Below are 19,597 nucleotides of genomic sequence, written 5' to 3'. Positions count from 1 at the left end.
TGATTACCTCAAAGGGTACAATCGAAGAGCCAAATTTCAAAGAAATACAAAAAGGTGAGGGAAAAAATTTCTCAAATTTCGGATCACTTGACATGGAAAGACCCAAATGCATATGCACATTCTGTCAACACTTTAACCTTATTTACAAAATCAGAAATAGTGTGTATTAACCTTATTATGGTCGACAATTCCAGAATATTTCTAGTATGACCTTAAAAAAATTTTACATATCAAAATGCAAAATTTTTCCAGTCACAATTTTCTGCAATTAATTAATACTTATCATTTAGTAAGGTAATTAATATTTATATTTGTTTATACATCAACTTTTTCAAGATAATAATACAACACTAAAAAGCACAACTTTGCAAGAAACTAGAAATATTTCAGGGTTGCAAGGAACCCCTTTTTTAAGGCAAATAGAATGAGCTTATAGGTGAAAAAACAGTTAATAATAAGTTCAACCATTATATTAATATCATAACATGAACTTTATTTGTTTGCTATGTACATGCCATTTAGTTAAAATATGACATAGACTTTAGTTGATATTTTATTTTACATATTTAAGAGCTTTCCTTATTCCTTTACAGCTCTTGAATCTATCCAATTTTTTCGTTTAGTTCTTAGTACAATACCAAGTTAAAAATAACAAGCAACAATTGCAGAGGGAAACTGCAGTGCCTTAAATTCTTCAGAACTTTCATTTCAAATAATGTTTAATGTGATTTTATTTTGATAGCCGAGGATATTATTATATCCATGGATTATTAAATCCACGTATACAGGGGCAGCCTGGCCTGATCTGTTGGTCGGGTATCCCTGACGGGGCTAGTCGCCAAGTGTGAGCCAACTTAAAAAAAATTTTATTACTCTTATAGTTTAACTTTCCTAAAATATTTATTTCAGTTTTGCCCTTCAAATCCAAGCTGAAATTGAAATCAAAAGTGCAGAGTTCTTTGATAGTGAGACAGGGCGAGTTCAGCTACTTGTTTTGGAGGGGCAAATTCTGAAATGGGACTATCATTTTTGGTCATATGTAGGTGGTTTAGGTAGAGTTTTTTAAAATATAACTTTCCAAAATGCAGCTTTACGCTAGGTTCTGGAGGTCATAGGTTCCATTATCACACTCTGGATCAACACCTGGCATTGTGGTTGATTCTATCCAGAAAAGATCAAATGCACCTCAGCTATCTTTATGCGTCCATTATCATGGTGAAACCAAGAAAAATCTAATAAAAATGCAAATCGCCAACTGGAGAGAACTCAAAAATATAGCTCAACCGCAAATGTAGAGCCTTATTACTGAAAATAGGCTGACTAAACTGTGGCCTATGGCCCCAAAATCACAAAAATGGTTTTATCTAATTGCTAAAATTTTAAAGTTTGAATAAAGTACACTCCAAAACATTATTTGGCCTTGGGCTGCTTGATATCTTAATCTGACCCTACTCGAACGTTGACGTTGGTTGTTCATTTGGGGCAACAAATATGAGATTACAATTATGGAAATTACAACGAATCCATGACAATATCATGGATTCAAGTCCATAAATGTTTCCAAAGTGCAATATTTTGCCCTTATTGCTCATCAACTCCAGCCAAATCATATCAATATCAGTAGGCTTATCATTTATGACCAATTCATTGCAAATGAAACTGTCTCTAACATAAAATAAAACCCCACCACCTTTTTTGCCTACTCTATCTTGTCTAAACAAATTATACCCAGCAATAAGTAATAAATCTACATCAAATACAAGTAACACGGGACAAGTAACTGAGGGTCTTTCTGAGGATTTTCGAGCTTCTTTTAAAACATTTGCTTGCTTTGAAGATTTCCAGAACTTCAGACACAGTGCCAAATACGTTTCTTACTGCTTGCACTTTTGATGCATCAGATAAACAGAGATTCAAACAATGAGCTGCACAATGAATGTACAAAGCTTTGGGATACTCATCCCTAATGCATGCTTGCACTTCCGTAAAGGGCCCTTTCACGGCACTTGCCCCACTGTAGCCTATACCCTTTAATTTATTAGCATCCAGTCCCATGTTGGAAATTCTTGCTTTAATTAGCTAATGCAGTTCCAGTTCCATCATATATTGGGATAAATTCAATGAAATCTTCTCTTATTTAAAATCTTTCGACATTAATATATCGGATGCATAGTGAAAATTGATCCATTGTCCTAATATCCGTAGTACCATCTGCTAACATGGGAAGGTAATTTGCTTTCAACGATTTATTAACGATTTGAGATTTTATATTATCTCCTATTAATTTGATTAGGTCCTTCTGGACAACAGAACTCGTGTATAATTCGTTCAAACCAGTGGAAGAGATGTGCTCCGGCTAAACTGTGTCCTCAAACTGGGCTCGATAGCGAATTAATGATCTAAAATTTCCATCATTGTGTGTTTGATCCTCCAATGAAATATGACCGCAGTCGTCAATACCTCTGAGGGCTATTTCCTGCTTACCACACAAAATGGTAGTTTGAACTTTGTTTGCTAGCATCTGTCTATTTTTCTGTACCAATTTTCCAGCTTCCTTGTTTATTTTGGAGCAAATGTCTTCTTCTGTTCTTTCAAAAAATTTTAGAAAGCTGTCAGCAGAAATTGCTGCCTCTCTGTGATGAATTGTCTTTTCATGATGGGAAAAAATCTCCAACACATCTTTCCAGTTTGTAAACGGGCGTTTAACAAGATTCAGTAGACACTGATGATTCCCTTTGCTGACTTCGAATGTCACAAAAAGGACACAAACTGTACATAGAACATCTTTGCAACATCCGAGTACAGCAGCTAAGAAAACTTTTTCATTCAGGAGAGTTGAAAAGTTTTCTTTTTCTTTCCTATAATTTGCTCACAAAATTTTTAGGACTCGCTGGGTAACCAAGGATTTTTTCAATATATTTGCTCGCAAAGAGTCATCCGAGAAACTGTCATGAAGGTAAAAACCTATGTCGTTTTTGTAAACTTTAGATATTTGGGGAATTGTGATATTTTCATCTATATTTTACTCTGAGGTCTCCTGGAAACTTTCAATGTCATCATGACTGCTAACTAGAGGTGCGACATTGATGGCAAAACATCGATGTTAGAAATTAAAACATCGATGTTAGAAATTAAAACATCGATGATATTGATACATCGATCAAAAAACATCGATGTTTCCAAACATGGATGTTTTAAAACATCGATCTTTTTATCAATGTATAACATGCAAAAGAATACGTACCCGATGACTAAATTGAAAATACTGAACCTCAAATCATGAATATAATTTAATAAGAATAATTTCGCAACGTCTTGGTATTATAGTAGGACAAAAATTGATAATAAGACAAGTACCGATTAATACAAACTAGTTATAGTAATAAGGAAATATTTTCAAACTGAATGAAACTAAAAGTAAATTTACATCAAAAAAGACTCTAAGAAAAAATTTATCATAGCCTTTACCATCAGTTGAATGATGAGAAAAAGTTGTGCTAATTATTTTAAAAATACAAAATTAATTCTAACAATTATTTTTAAGATCAAGAAATATGTGTTGTACTGTTAGTTAATAATTAAAGAAAGTAATGAGGGACGACTTGTTGGGGGAAATCGATAAGTAACCCCGTGCATTGTTGTTCATAGTTTGGAGAAAAAGAAATTTGTTTACTATGTCCCCCTAGAAGTGCATTTCTCTTTTTCGCAGACTATCCCACCAGTCAGAGAAATATCTCTTTCCGATGGAACAGAAATTACCATCACTATCAAATATTTTAAAGCAACTTTTACCAGCTCTAAATTTTTAAAGTTATACATTTCACCGTAGTAACGTATAGGATTTTCCTTTAGTTTAAGAACTGGAGCCTTGAAATAGATTGTAAGTTCTGGCACCAGACTACCAGTGTCAGGTTCTTCCAATAGCTTTGAACTCTTCCTCACTCTCTTCTACTATCTTGTAGTGATCTTCCCAAAAATCATCCTCTACACAGAAAAATTGATTTTATAAAATAGGTGCAAAAAAAAATTTTTTTTTTGGGAAACTCCATAAGTAAACTTAATTACCTAGTGAGGAAATTAGAGCAAGTTTTATGACAATTTTCAACTAAAATGCAAAAACATCAACATCGAAACCAAAACATCAATGGCCCAAAAACATTGAAAGTAAAACATCGATGTTTCTAACACATCAACATCGATGTCTCACCTCTACTGTTAATCTAACAAAATTAAAGGATTTCGTTAAAAGAAGAATTTTTTAAAGGCAATTTCATGATCAATTACTCAAAATGTACCCCCATCTTCTTTGTGCATACAAAATCAAGTTTAAGGGGACAGTAGACTTGTATGTACTTACTTTTTTAAGCTTTTTGACAGAAAATATGGAATTTTCAGTTTTTATAATTGATTTGTGTACACAATATCGTTTTAATCCGATGGGTTCCACACGGCCACTGTTCATAATAGTAATATGATCATTCGCTTGCAAAATGTTACTGCTGTGAAAGGTAGTCACACCGAACCAAAGGATTTGATCTAAGCACATTTTCATACAATGATGTAAAAAGAGTTGACTTACAGTACTCTGAATTTTTGAACTATTTTGGAAAACCGGTGTATAAAAAATTCCAAATCACTGGTGCAACATACAACTTGTTTCACCTTTTTATCTCACAGGGTTTTTCTGTTAAGTCATTTCAAAGTTTCAAAGTAGGGAGTTTTTTCTCAAACATACTGTATATAAATCATAATTGAAAATTAATAAAAAATATCACAGCTATTAAAGTGTAACTTCTAAGTTCTAACATTGTGAGAATTAGTTTTTTCCATGAACTAGAACTACAACATCACAGTTCAACAATGATCCAAAGTTAAATAAACAACTTTTAACCATGCCCATAACTAGTCATGTTTTTTTTTTTTTAATTTTTTTTTATTTATTTTTTTTTATGACAATAACTTTCATTAAAATAACGGAAACACAATTTTTTCACAATGCAAAAATGAATAAATTTTCAATTTTAAGCATACTGAAACAAATCTGTGACAAATGATATGTTTCACAATCAAGCAAATCAGACAAACATAGTTTCGAGAACAATTTATTTTTTAAATTAAATTGTATTTTTTACACATTTGAAAGGTGACACATTCTTAATTAATGATTTTAACTGAAAGTGATCTAGCAATCTATAGACATTGTAATTATTCAACAGCATTATTACCAGCAATGTTTTAATTTTAAAATTGTACTTTCATAAACGTTTATTTTGTACAGTCGCTCCCTACAACTTCTTATGTGTTTGGCAAAATTAGAAAAATAAATATTTGTATTCAAATATTTTTAGTCATTTGCTTGTATTTCTCACAGTCTAGTTAAATATGAAAAAATGAAATTAACAACAGATAACATTGGAAAAACTAAGCTTTTAAAACAGCTAAAGATATTGATCTCTTTTTAGGAAAAAAATTAAAAACTTTACCTCATTTTTGGAACATGACATTGTCTTAAATTTATGCATAAATAAAAATATTTTTGAAAAAATAAATAAATAAAAGAACAGTCTTCAAAACTGCAGCTGGGATTGCTCTTGAAAGTGAAAAATTATTTTGACTCCGTTACTATCTATTATTTGTAAGGATGAGATAAAAATACTATCACAGCAAAGAGAATGAAGGAATTTTATGTCTGCTTCAGAGAGATCTTCATTAAAAACTCTCATTATAATTACTACTAAATACTAATGCAAAGGCAACCACTTTTTTCAATAATGAGTTTCATATTTAATCATTCAAAAAGGAAATTTCATGAGATTTACTGTTTTCTACCCATACCTTTTTTCTAAAGAACAGATATCATCAGGTAAAGGTATGGGTCCTAAGTTAGACCATCTTCTATGCACTAAAAAAATAATCATTAAAATCGGTTCACTTAGAGAGACACTATGCACTAACAAAAAAAAAAGCACTTACATACGGCTCCTTTTTGAAGTTCGTTAAAAAGTAAATTACAACATATTACTTTTATCCTTGCAAATAAAAATAACACGTTTTTTAGTAGAACCAATATTTAAATTAATATTATCACTTATTGTGTGAAAAAATAATGTATTGAAAACAACATAATGCCAAGGAATTGGAGAAGTTTTAAATTATAGTATAAGATTGAAACTTAGAGCTTTTGTCCTCTATTAATCAAACAAGTTAATTTGATATGGAACTTCTCATTTCTAGCATTGACAGCCGTAATTCATGTCCTTGAAACGTGATTTTATGAGGAATTCCAAAATGCATGGAAAATATTGCAAAGCAATTCACGTTGAAGATACAGTCAAATAAAACTTTATTGTTTTGGTATACAGTATGCATGAATGAAATTTCCTTCAGTTTTAGAATAAGATTAAATCCTAATAGATATTGACCAATCTTTCATTTAAACTCCCAAACAAATTTAGAAGTGAAAACAGTCGCAACTAAAAGAGTCCCAAAACAATTGGACTGCAGTCAAGACTGCCATACCCGTAATATGTGTGTTGAAACAAATATATAAAAGTTATGAATTAACCCCCCCCCTCCATCTCTTGCTCATTCATAGAAAAAAATTCTGCATGCTCTACTGAATGACAATACAACAGTTTTCTTCTAAATATAATTTTCTTCTAGTTTTGCAAGATGGAAAATATTGAATAATTATTGCTGAAAAAGAGTAAACGTCTTAATTTAAAAAGTTTTTCACAATAAGACCTCATTTCTTTCATATCAAAAAGGATTAATGCCCCAAAATTCAAACCTTCTTGGACTAAATTTCAATGCTCCATTTTTCTTGCAACTATTCACCAAGAAAAAGAAACATGCAATTAATATAAGAATTCAAACTAGAATTATATTTAACACTCACTATATCCTTTCAAGAATATTTGTGAGATAAATTTAACATAGAACTCAAAATCGTAAATATTAAGTTTCAGACAAAAACCTTTTTTAACTTGAAATGGAGGATTCAGTGAATTAAAAGCAGAAAAAATCACTTGCTAAATTGATTTCAATAAGAAATAGAGTTGCTAGTTTCCGGGACAAACAGAGAAGTTAATTTAATTTTCTTTTTAATAATAATTTAAAAACTTTTGTAAATTAAATTAAAATAAAATTATTCTACATAGCTTAATTTATTGCTGAAGACAAAACGGCATACCATAGACAAAACGGTAAATCATGCATAAAACATTTTAAACAAAAAAAAGGTACCGTCCACAATTATTAAATGATGGTTGTTTGTAAAAGATTTTCTTCAATAAATCAAAAACAAACTTCCCACACACATATGGCGAGTCATTTCATTTAAAATTGGAAGTGATAATAATTGATTCGATGAACATTTAAAATTTTTAGCAATTTTTATGAGAGAATGATTTTTTTTTTTTTTTGACTGTTTAAAACCTTTTAAGCACCAATGCTCCCAAATGGGAACATCAATTTTAAAAAGTCGTAAAAAAAAAAGTTTCTCTTGTGAGGATTTATTTATTTATTTATTTTTTTTTTTTTTTTTTGTATACATGGTCAAAAATAGATCTGAATTTTTGAAAGAAAACTAGCTTTAATTTGCAATTACTGTTGTCTACAAAAATTCGCAAAAATGAGCTTTTTTACCAATTTTCCCAGAAACAGACTAAAAAATGAATATATATATATTTTTAATGCTTAACTCTTTTGAGATTCTAGAGTAACAATAAATATGGATCCTTTTGATGACCGATAATAATTTCCAACAACAGAAATGTAGATCCTATAAGTGAACAAACTTTTGTTGTTCCCGATAGGGAACATAGTCCTCATTGGCCTAATCCGCTATACAAACTGGGCAATTTACGCCACTGCGTAAGTTCAGGTTTATGATTAGTAAAAGCCTTGGAATTGAAAACAATTTCTATTGATGCATCTGGGGGCATCTGATGCAAGTGGGTGATATTGTGACATTTCACTGTTTCCCTTTCCACCCCCTCCCCTTCGTCTCCAGTTTTAGGGTGGGAGTGATGTAGAAAAAAGTTTTGTATGTAGAAATGAAGATGTTTACAGCTCTTCTCTAGTACTCCGCTTAGGCTTCAAACTGCTAACAATAAATTTTCCTCCCTGGTCACATGAGACTTTCCAGAGATTTGGCCCCCAATCAATTATTTTACTTTTCTGCCTAATTTTCCAGTAAAAGTCAGATAAAGAAAAAAGAATGGAAGAAGGCGAATGCATCTTAAAAATATCACTAAAAACATAAAAAGTCAAAAATAAATTCAATAACTCAATAAATTTTGAAAATTAAAATTGGAAAGCAAGGTATTGAGCTGGGGAAAATGTGTCTGTCGGTCGATCTGTGTGTCCCCCTCAAATATCTTTTGAGTGAATAGTCCAATTCAAGCAATTTTTTTTTGTTTGAAAGATCTTGGCAAGGACACCTCATTCCTATATTTCATTTTTTGATTTGAACAACTTTTCGTTCAATTTTGAACAGCTCAAGAAAACTTAACATTCGCACCCACAGGGAAATTCAAGGCAAATATAAATCTCGAACTTATACAGGCGAATTTACTTCAAATAAATTTTGTAGAAAAATCTTTTAAAGAACATGTATAGAAAACGTCTTTTTGATTTGAACAATCTTCCGTTCAATTTTTAACACTTCAAATCCCTTAACAGTAGCACCTACGAGGAATATAAGGGTCAATCTTGATCCCGAACTAAAAGGCAAATTTACTTCAAACAAGTTTTGTTGGAACAGAAGTACTGGAACTCTTGTTGACCAACTCCAGACTCCGACTCCTAGAATTTTAGAGCAGTCGACTCTGACTCCTGTATCCAAAAATTAGTGGGACTCTGACTCCCCAACTCTGACTCTAACTTTGTAGCTTTGAAAACAATTTAGACATAGAGAAAAAAAAAGACTGACTCCAGCTCCCTGATTTCATGTAATTGGTATCAAATTTTGAATAAATTTGCTTATTGATATGTATTGATTTTTTTTTTCTATTTTCATATATGTTGAAATATTTTAACATTTAAAATTGAAATGAGTATCATGTATAACAAGTGTTTCTGCATAAATACAAAACTGAAGCCATAGCAAACGTAAAGCATAATTGATTAAAAGCCGCAGTAAAAAAGTTAATGTAACACACCAATGTTCCCAAACAGGAACATGGCCAAAATATTAGATAGAAATTTTTTTTCTCGAAAATTTCTTCTTGTATTGTGTAAAGAGATGCTTAAGAGTAATATTTTTATGAGGCAATTCAATATTTTACACTTGGAACTTAAGGAAGCGTTTAAAGGGTTAATTAAATAATTGCAGTTAAATTTGTGGATCTTAAGTGCTTTTTTTCTACCTGTATTAATTTACTTCAGTTGTTATGCATGTGTTGTATTTAATTACAAACGTAAAAACGCAAAAAAAATACGAAAATTTAACTAAGAAGATTTCATAAGTATTAATAGAATACTATAACTGAGACAACCTGTAATTCAGAGAAATAAATAAAGTTGGACCTAAAAAATATTCTCTTGAGTAATAAATTTTTGCATATGTTTTCCTAAATCAGGGCAGGCTCTAGCAGTTTTGCTGCCCTGGACAATTCTGCAAAGTGCCGCCCTTCCCCTGGGTAAAGAATAATAATAATAAAGAATGTTCAAACATTGCAAATTTTCATTTTGCTTTACAAGTGTAGTTTTTCCCTTTTTCGGTATAATTCTTTCTTTTAAATGTGAAACTTTCTTTTCTAAAACAAACCTTAACCCCCCCCCCCCCCCCCGCTCCACTGCACAACTTCAAATGGTTATGATTGAAAGTAGTTGTTTCGTCGTTGTCTTCACCCATTCATCTCGGTCTTAAGTACAGCCCCAGCTTCCTACACTGTACAACAGTGGCACAATCAGAAAATATTTGGGGGGGGGGGGGGGGGTGCTTAAAATTTCCTGTATCTGCTAGGGGAGTCGGGGGCTCATCCCCCAGAGATGGTCTCTGGCAGTTTGGATGGTGGGAACTTTCAGGGGGCTTTCTGAGGAAATTTTAAGAAACTGAAGTCTTAAAAAATACAATTATAAGCAACATGTGTTGACGTTAAAGTAAGGGATGGGACTTTGGTTCCATCTTCGATGGTTTTTTTTTTTTAATAGAGTAAAATCGATCACCTATACCTTTCATTCCAATTTTTCAACATTGAGGTTCCAAAACACAGTTACCAACAAAAACTTTGATGATTACAAGAAAGAGGACTCTTTGGTTCTCCTCAATAAACATTTCAAAATAGAAATCCAAAAAAGTAAAGTTTTTAAGTGATATTGAGGGACTAGGGGTGAGGGTTTAGAGGTCGCACCTTAATTTGTTTGAAATTATAATTTTTTCACTTTCAGATTTCAAATGGAAGCATCGTTTCCGTCTCTTCTAAGAGGACTGCATGCTAAGCACTTCAACGAATTGTCATTTTTAAAAATCCATGTTTTGACGATTTGGACGATATTAAAAGGAGGGGTTCAAGGCGCGAATTGCTTGCCCGGAAATTTTCCGAAATGGAAGCGACTGCACACTATATTTGGTAACGTTAGGGGCTAGGCAATTTTTCAAAATTGTAGCTCAAAAAAAAGTAGTCTTAAACGATTTTCGATGTTGTTAGAAGGCGAGATGTTTGGTAGTTCTTCTCCTGGAAATGAGATTTGAGATGACCTTTAATGATTTTGGTTGAGAAAGGAGGCTTTCTGTTTTAAGAAAAATAGAACCCTACAAAAACAATGCCAAAAAATTGCTCATAAAAGCTTTCCCTTCCCCTTGTTTAAGCATGCCGCATGGACAATAGGGCTGCAAAGCATATGGAGAAGGGCCCAGAATCAGGCGGAGGACTCTGATGGCAATCGGATCTCGCCCATTCTGTCTCGCTTCCCAGCTAGACACATGACCATCTGAAGTTGGTGACAGCAATTACGGTAAAATAAATGTCGCAGAACAGAAAGGCCTACAACCTTCACATACTTTTCAGATTTCCTAGCTTGTAATCTCTACTAATTATACATCATTTCTAAGATTGAAAAGCTTCAAAAAAGGAAATATGCTTGCAAAATAGTTTTGTATAAGTTTGTCCCTAATAAAAAATGTGTTTTAGACACTGGTGCGAAGGACCTTTTCCAAGAACCTTGTGTCTTGTTGGAGGATACGTTGATTGTATTCGTATCGAATGTGTGTGTGAACATTTCCGTTTTTGTTTCGTCTGGTTAACTGGTTGGCAGGCACGTAAAATGGATACTAAAAAAATATCCTGTTGTTTGATTTGGGAAAGAGAGCAGGAAGTGCACATCAGTATCTCGTTTTCAAACATGTTTTGCAGCTAATGATAACTTTAGTTGCTTCATTTCTCTGCATTGCTTCAAATTTTTGTCATTAAATATTGACAAAAATAAGAAAAATTACATTTATTATTTTCCATTTTCTGGAATTAGAAATATTAAGGGCAAAAAAATTTTCTTGCTTTACGTCAAAATTTTTTTGCCCCCCCCCCCCCCCTGGATATGACCCTGGAAGACACTGGCAAAACTTAAAGTTGTTAAACACAATATCTGCATAAATGAACTGTTATTATCATTTAAAGTAAAAAACTCACTAATATATACCAAGTGAGATGCATACTTCATTAATTTTATATTCTGAATCTCCTACTATAGCTGTATGACCAGATGTTTGCAAATGAGAAACAACAGCTTTTATATTCGATGAAACAAGCCAAACTTCCTGTGATGGAACCTGAAATAAAAAGGAAAAAATGTTGCAATAAAATATGTACATTTTTTTAATATTATTATTTAAAAAAGCATTGGGTAGTATAAAGTAAAGAACAGTATAAAGTTTAAGGAAACGATTATTGATGTTTGCTTTCGAACGATGTAAAACAGTGATTGATTGTGATAGGTTGATCATAGAATGATTTCAAGTCAATTGTATAAGTCATAGGATGAGTCTTCCAATGCTGCCAAAGTTATGTCTTATTTTTGATCATAGCCAAAGTTACCACATTGAGGGTTATAATCGATTGTCCTTGTCAAAATATAGCCCACACTGATCTTTAAATATAAAAGGTGCAAACCTCTCACTGTAATACATAGTATTATGCATAGTGTATGCATATTAGTTTTTAAACCAACATTTTAAAAACATTTTATTCCTAACTTTCTTTTCCTCAACAAACAAAAATTTACAAAGTCAATATTAGGACTTGATTGATGCATCGGCACGGAAGGTTCAAAATTTTAGCCATCGGCGGCTGATGCTTATTTGGAGAAAACATCGGCCCATCGGCCTTGGAAAACATCTAAATGCCGAAGTATCGCCGATGTTTTTTGAAAATTCAAAAGGAAAAACCCAACTTTTATTCATCTTATTTTTTACTGCATAATTGAAAGTAAGTGCAGCATAGGGCCCAAAATAGGGCAGCAACTGGACCAACATCAGTTTTGGGCTTAGGAAATATGCCGAAGTTTGGATCTCTACTGACATTTTGACAATTTGGCTGACACTTATTAAACACTTACGTTGATAAGAAATATAAGAATTTTATGCTCTTTATTTGAAATAATTACAGTATGTATTAGCATATTTGCGGAGAAGTTTAGTGCAAAAACAAAGCTCAAACTTGAGGGATCAACCAATGTCAAGGAGGCTCAAACTTGGGGGATCAACCAATGTCAAGGAACAAAATTTTCAAAAAATTTCCTTCACAAACAGAAATAGAAAACTTCAATATTTTCCCGATTGTAGCTTACTTCTTTTATCTTAACACTAAACAAATAAATACTCACATATTCTGATATGTAATCTGGCTTGAAGTCTTTAACTGCAGTAAGAATACAACAATCAAAACAATCATAAGATTAGTTGAGGGAAATGCCAAATTCAGGGTTTGTACAGTGAACAAAATCCCTAAAAAGTCATTATATTTTTCTTTCACTTTTGAGGCCTAATAAATAGAATAGTTTTTTCACTGAGATCCTTAATTTTACTTTTATAGCTTGTCCCTAAAAAAATGGTTGCACGTTGTAATTTTACTTTATATATTTTTTTTAGGAATGCAAAATGAAAAACCTTAACATTTCCTTAAATTCTATTTCAGCTTTCCACTAACTCTATTAGTATGAACTAATTAAAAGAATTATTTCTCCACAGCTATTGAGGTGAACAACTAAAGAAAGCAAAATCAAGAAATTTAATTTAATGAATTTTAATATTATTGAATACTAAAAAAAATGTTCAAAAATTTACATTAAATATTTTTATTCTCTCAAGCCAATTATATCTTTCAAATAACTCTAACTCATTTAGCCAAAAAATAACTATCCGCTATTAATAATGTTTAACAATATGTAGCATACTCAGTAAGTATATACATGTTCAGTATACTGCAAAAAAAAGCTCTGAATTGGTGTAACAGCTGTTGTGTTGTAGTGTTTTTAGAAGATAAAATTGGCCCGAAAAAAAAAAATAACTTAGTATGATCCACAGACAATATGATATCAAAAAACAATTCAACATACAATTTTAGCAACTAAATAAAAAAACTTGAAGAAGTAACAATATTTTAAGTAAAATAAAAATTAATCTAAAAAATAATGATTTATTCTTTAAATCATGATTAGTAGGACTCGACTGATGCATTGGCACCGATTGTTCAACAATTTTGCCATCGGCATCCACGGCCGATGCTAACTTGCAGTTAACATCCGACCATTGGCCCTAAAAAACATCGAAAAGCCGATGGAATTGGTCGATGTTTTCGAAGAAAAAGAACCTTTGCTGTTCTACTTTTTAATACAAAGTAAAGGGAATTCTTGCTTTCATATAAATTTTTTTAGTTAAATTTCAGTATGAATTTATATTTTAGTCACCCCTGAAAGAATTTTTAATACTGCATTCAGGTACAAACAAGTTAATTATTGCATTGTTTTTTGCGGCTGGATGTACGTATGTATCTCTAATAAGTCATAACTCAAAAATGGTAAGCTGTAGAAGGTTGAAATTTCGTATAAAGAGGTCTGGGAATGTTCCAGTTGTGCACTTCCTTTTTTGCTTTCAGTCGGGTGTTCTAAAAGGCATATTTACTCATTGTTTTTATGGCTATTAATTACTTATTTCAATGCAAAACTAATATAGCGTCCTAGACTGACGATCATTTGGTGATATATAGCTGAATTGGAGACCAACTTGGAAACAAATATCAGATGGGGAAACTGGTATTTGTGACATTTTGTTGGATTCCCCTTGAACAGACGGTAATTTTTGATTTTTTGATACTTGTAATATGAATCACAGTCATGCAGTCTTTTCTGTATCGCTTTGGTGGAGTTTGGGGCCTGTCCAAATACATTTTGGGCCCTCTTTCTCTATCACGGAACTTGTAAAACATTTATCATAAGCATTTTTGTAACTCCTACGGTGCCCCTATGGTTATGGGGTCTCCGTGCGATTGCAACATTTGCGATATTTTAAATCTGCTACTGCACGTCAAAACAAACTTGGGTGCAAGTTTTAAAAGGGTTTTTCTGCTCAATGTTTATGATCTTTTTGAACTCTATTTTTACGACTATTTTTTTCAATTTCCGAGAACACTTGCATGCCCCCCTCTCCCTCCCTCTAATTCTAAAATTAAACTCTAGTTGTACTTTCGAGTTGTTTAAAACTAACACCATTCATAAAATTACAGATTTTTTTTTTCAAGCTTTATCTATTGTTTAGGAAGAATTTAGAGCATTGATGGAATAAATTGATTAAAGACGCTTTGGATGGTGACATAATTTGGAAATCAAAGAGACGTTTGAACTTTTTCTTCCAAAATGCTCAAGTAGATTCAGAAACTCTTCCAAGGCATTGGTGGTAGCGGTTGTGTACTAAAAAAATGAGGCTGAAGTTAGGGCCAAAGTTTAATGTCACGAGTTACTCCAAAATATGAGGTTGACCCCCCCCCCCCTTCTCTCGTCATTTCAAGCATTTCTTAAATATTTAGCGATTATATTTTTTGCTCAAGAGATGTCATTTTGCATTGTATTTCTCATACTTCTTTCACCTATATTTTGTAATACGCCATCTTTTTTGCATCATTTATGGCAATTGATTTTTTTCTATTGTAAGTAACTATTTTTATGTAATTTTTATTAAATCAATGAATAAAAGTTATTTTTTTTTAATTGTATTTTTAATAATATATTATGAATAAGTTTGAAGGGTTTTTTTATCATGCAATTTTTAAAATTTCAGAAAATTATTGTTAAATTGAAAAAGTTAATTTGAACTTGTTTAAAATGCTTCATAAAAGATGAAATAGTCAAATTGTTCAATATTATGTGTGCAAACATCAGATCAAGTAGTATATACGTATTAAGTTATTATTAACTTGGTATAAATATTTAGTTTGTTTATTGTAGCTGTATTTTAAGAACCTCGCTCTTTTCATAGCTATTTCTTTTTTCAGCAAAAAAGTTATGTCACTGTTACAGCTTTGTGAAAAATGCAAACATTTCTATTCATAATTTTTTAATAAGTATAAAATATTCCTATTATGATTTAATATTGCAATTTATCTGTTACCATTTTTGTTTAATTTGATGACTAAAAAATGTCTATGTGCAATTTGTCCACTTTCATAGTGTAATTTGTTAATGGTTTCACTGTTTTTTTTAATTCTTTTTTTTTTTGAATGATTAAACAGCATAATTTAGTAATTTTTAACTATGTATAGTGTACCTAAATCCATACATTATTGGGTCATTCCAAAAATAAAGGTCTCTTTCAAGAATTGAAAAAATGAAAAAAAAAACCTTTTTAAATAAAATCAAAATATTGTTTCAGAGGTTTGTAAATATATACATGAATATAGTTTGAACATTGGACGCACACTTTAAAAAAAATATTAGTCATAAAACTTAGAAGTTGTAACCATGTAAACTAAAAAATGTCTCCTGTGGTACCGTTATTAAATAACTATTTTCATATTTTCATATCAAAGTAAAAAAACTCTCTCTATGGTGCTAAGACTTTGATATAGATGCACTTTTACTCTGCCTTGAAATTTTTTGTTTGTGAAATATTTTTCCTCTTTAAATGGGATTTTTATGTCCCCTGTATTACCTTTATTGTATTTTCCTAATGTAAAACTTTATGCAGTTCATTAAAAAGCATATCAATACAGTAAAATTATACTAATATTCACCTAGACGAATTAGTTATTACATATGTTTCAACTTGATTTTCAAAAACAAAATTTCCCTTTTGTCCAGATTAAAAGAAAGTGTTGGTAACACAGGAGACATCAAAATAGCAAAATAGACATAATGAATGCAACACTCTTAAAAAAAAAAGTGGAGTTTTATCCAAACTAACAATTTATTTTCATATGCATTAATAGGTACTTCAAATTTGTAATCTATCCTACTTCCTTTCATTTTTAAAGTTGGATTTTTTAGAATTTTGTAAGACATCAAACTTGATGTACGATATCATTTTAAAAGAAATCTTGAACACTTTCATTTATTTCTAAGCACTTCTTTTTCTGAATGGCTCTTTGAATTCTAGATTTTAAACCTATAGCTTAAAAACCGATTTCTCTCATAATCTTGTACTTCTTAATCATGTTACTTGTTACAATTTTTTTAAAGACTGATTTCTTCTTTCTTTCTTGCAAATTTTTGTATTGTGTTGACATTGAATATGTTAGGGAGTTGGATTTTAAGAGTTGTATTGAAACGCTTTGAGTTATAGGTGGTTTTTTCCCCCAGGGAAATTTGCTCTCATAAATTGTCTAGTTTTTGAACGAGGAGTCAAATTAACATCTTAATTTTAATGTGCTATGCTCTTTTTATATACTTGTTTTCTTACTTTTCTATCTTTTCGTGTCAATTTTTTATTCTCTATTTTACGATGCAAATTATCTTTATAAAGCTTTTCGTTCTGTTCTGTTTAATTTTCTTCCTTCACTGCAGATGTGTGAATTTATGTCTTCACCAAGTGAAAATATTAAGATTCAAGTCCCCCCCCCCCTCCAGTTGTTTTACCTTAGTTTTTTCTATTTAGTTGAATTTTCTAGCAGGCATATCAGAATGTAACTGTTCTGTTGCATGATATCTGTCGCATGTTTTTTTTTTCGACTCTTTTTCCTTGTTTTTTTTAGTTTTCTTTGTTCTCTATAACGGCGATGCTTTTCAGCAGCGGTTAATGCCATTATCTGCAACAAAAAGGGGCAAATTTACTAAAAATCTCATTATTGTAGGTTAAGAAGGTCATTAAGAAGGTTACATTAAGGTAAAAATGTGCTTCTTATTTTAAAAAATATACCCTTCTTGCATTTTAAACAAAACAAAAAAAAAGACTAGCGCTCTTTTGTTTCAATTATCAATCTCTGACAAAATTCGGATGTAACCAAAGAAAAATTTGCAAGTTCTTAATTTAATTTTATTAAACATTCATATTTTACATATAATTTAAAATAAATACTGCATGTTCTCTCAACCTAAATATTTTTTCTTTCAAAATTTAACTACATAGTAAGCTTAGAAACAATTAAGTCCTCTATGTTACTTTGTTGTCTCCTGTGTCACCAAGATCATGGTAACACATGAGACTAGTAACACAGGAGACAAAATTGCATTAAAAATTCTCCTTGAATTAATGTGTTCATGGAAACAATGCAAAAGTATATGATTTTTTTTTCTTTAAACTTAATCTGAAAGTTTTAACATGGATTAAACAAAAATATGTTTAAACATTTATATAATTCAATAGTAACAAGAGGACACATCAAAAAGACACCTATGTGTAGAGGTCTTTTTTCTGAATCTAGAGTTCCTCAAAATAGCACATGTGAAAAAATGGCTACTTCACATTAATAATAACTTGTAGAGAAGTGCATATCTATTGCTAAAAATATTTAAATAACAAATTCTTATTAGAATAATTAAAGAATAAGAAGGCAGTAACACAGGAGACAAATATTAGGGGACACAAAATTTTCTTCCATAAAATATATTTTTTTTTTAACATGTTAATATATTATCATGTTTACAAAGAGTTGAAAAGAAAAAGAAACATATTTTTGAAAAATTAATAACATGAAAAAAATAAGGTTTAAAAATAAAAAAGTGCTGTTGGGACAGGCCTTTTTCATAGGATACAATTTTAATGACCCCATTTAAAAAGTAAAAAATGTATTTTTTGTAAAATTTTAGTAATGTATCAAAGAAAAATATGTTTGACCTATTATTTTTAATGTTTATATTTAACTTTGGAGCAAAATTTGGGAAAAATATTTCAACTTAAAGTCTTGGACACCAAATGTTGCTTTAATTTTAGAATGACCCTTTTTCATTATTATTCAAATCTTAGTTACATGTTCAATTAAAAAAAAATAAATCAATTTGTTATTAAACAGTGTCTTTGTCTTTCTTCCTTTCCCCCCCCCCTTTTTTTTTTGCTGTTGTTCTTTCTCTTTCATCACACAGCAGTCAAAAAAGGAGAAAGATAACTACACCTTATATAGGTTGCACGTAAAACGATCCAAAAGTTCGGAGACAAGCTGTATAAAACCTTACCCAGAATAGTTCACATTACCGAAGCACAGCCACCTTCAAAGGGTCACCTTGAGCGACTATGTACTTCTGCCAATGTTCATATAACTTTAGGAAACACTATTGGAAGCCATTTTTTGCAACCTCCTGTGATGCAGCTTTATCTTCATCCAAGGACGGATACAAGGGAGGGGCGATGGGGTGATCGCCCCCTCCTCGAGCCAAATGCAGGAACTCACCTTCGGAATATTTTAGGCACTGAAGTTCCAAAAACATAATTTTATACAATCTTCGTTTATGTTACAAAAGAGAGGGCTCTCCCTCGAAATTTTTTTACGAATTGTAGTCTTAAAAACGCAATTGGGGCACATTTCGTAACACTTTGGTGGTAGGGATCTGAACTTTGTACAGGAAATTTTTCGGAATTCCAAAAACTCAAACTTTAGACGACGATCTTAGCGGTCATTAAATGGGGTTCGTAAAGGTCAAGATTTACGGTCGCCACTCGCCACATGGCGACTCAGTTTTCAAAATTGTCGACCCCAAAAAATTTCTACAGTCGCCAACTTTTTTTGGGGGTTATTTTTATTTTAAATCCCAAGAAAAGAATTCCACACCACTTCACAGATGCATCAGTACAATATAGATTCACCGATAGAGACTTGACTCCGACTGAATGTTGTTTATTTTACAAAGCTTGCATGTTCTTTCTCACTGCCTGCCTGTATGTTGTTTATTTTACGTTGCTTGAATGTTCCTCTTACGCGATTCAGGCCATGTAAAATAAGCAGAATACAGTTAATTAGGAAGCCATTTGCACAAGATTAGAGCGTTTGCTCCTTTGTCTTGACTCTTTGTTTTTCAAGTAATTAGCGTACTATAATCATGATTTCAAGAAGAAATCATTATATTTTAGATTATATTTCAGATTAATTTTGATTATGCCTTCAAAGTAATTACCTTTTCACGTTTTTAGTTTAGTTGCTCAAATGGTACATTAAATTGAAACTTGATTCTTTAA

At 31.4% G+C, this 19,597-nt stretch overlaps 1 protein-coding gene across 1 annotated transcript in view; it reads right to left on the bottom strand.

The window, feature by feature from the left end:
• LOC129218347 (uncharacterized) overlaps positions 1 to 19,597 on the bottom strand; it is a 142,733-nt gene that overhangs the window by 68,465 nt on the left and 54,671 nt on the right. Inside the window, exon 3 of the mRNA XM_054852592.1 lies at positions 11,660 to 11,773. Within this exon, the coding sequence (XP_054708567.1) occupies positions 11,660 to 11,773 (114 nt within the window). The remainder of the gene's footprint in view (positions 1 to 11,659; positions 11,774 to 19,597) is intronic.

This window comes from Uloborus diversus, chromosome 3 (genome assembly GCF_026930045.1).
Source record: "Uloborus diversus isolate 005 chromosome 3, Udiv.v.3.1, whole genome shotgun sequence".
Lineage (NCBI taxonomy): Eukaryota > Metazoa > Arthropoda > Arachnida > Araneae > Uloboridae > Uloborus > Uloborus diversus.
This window is presented reverse-complemented; position numbering and strand designations above follow the sequence as displayed.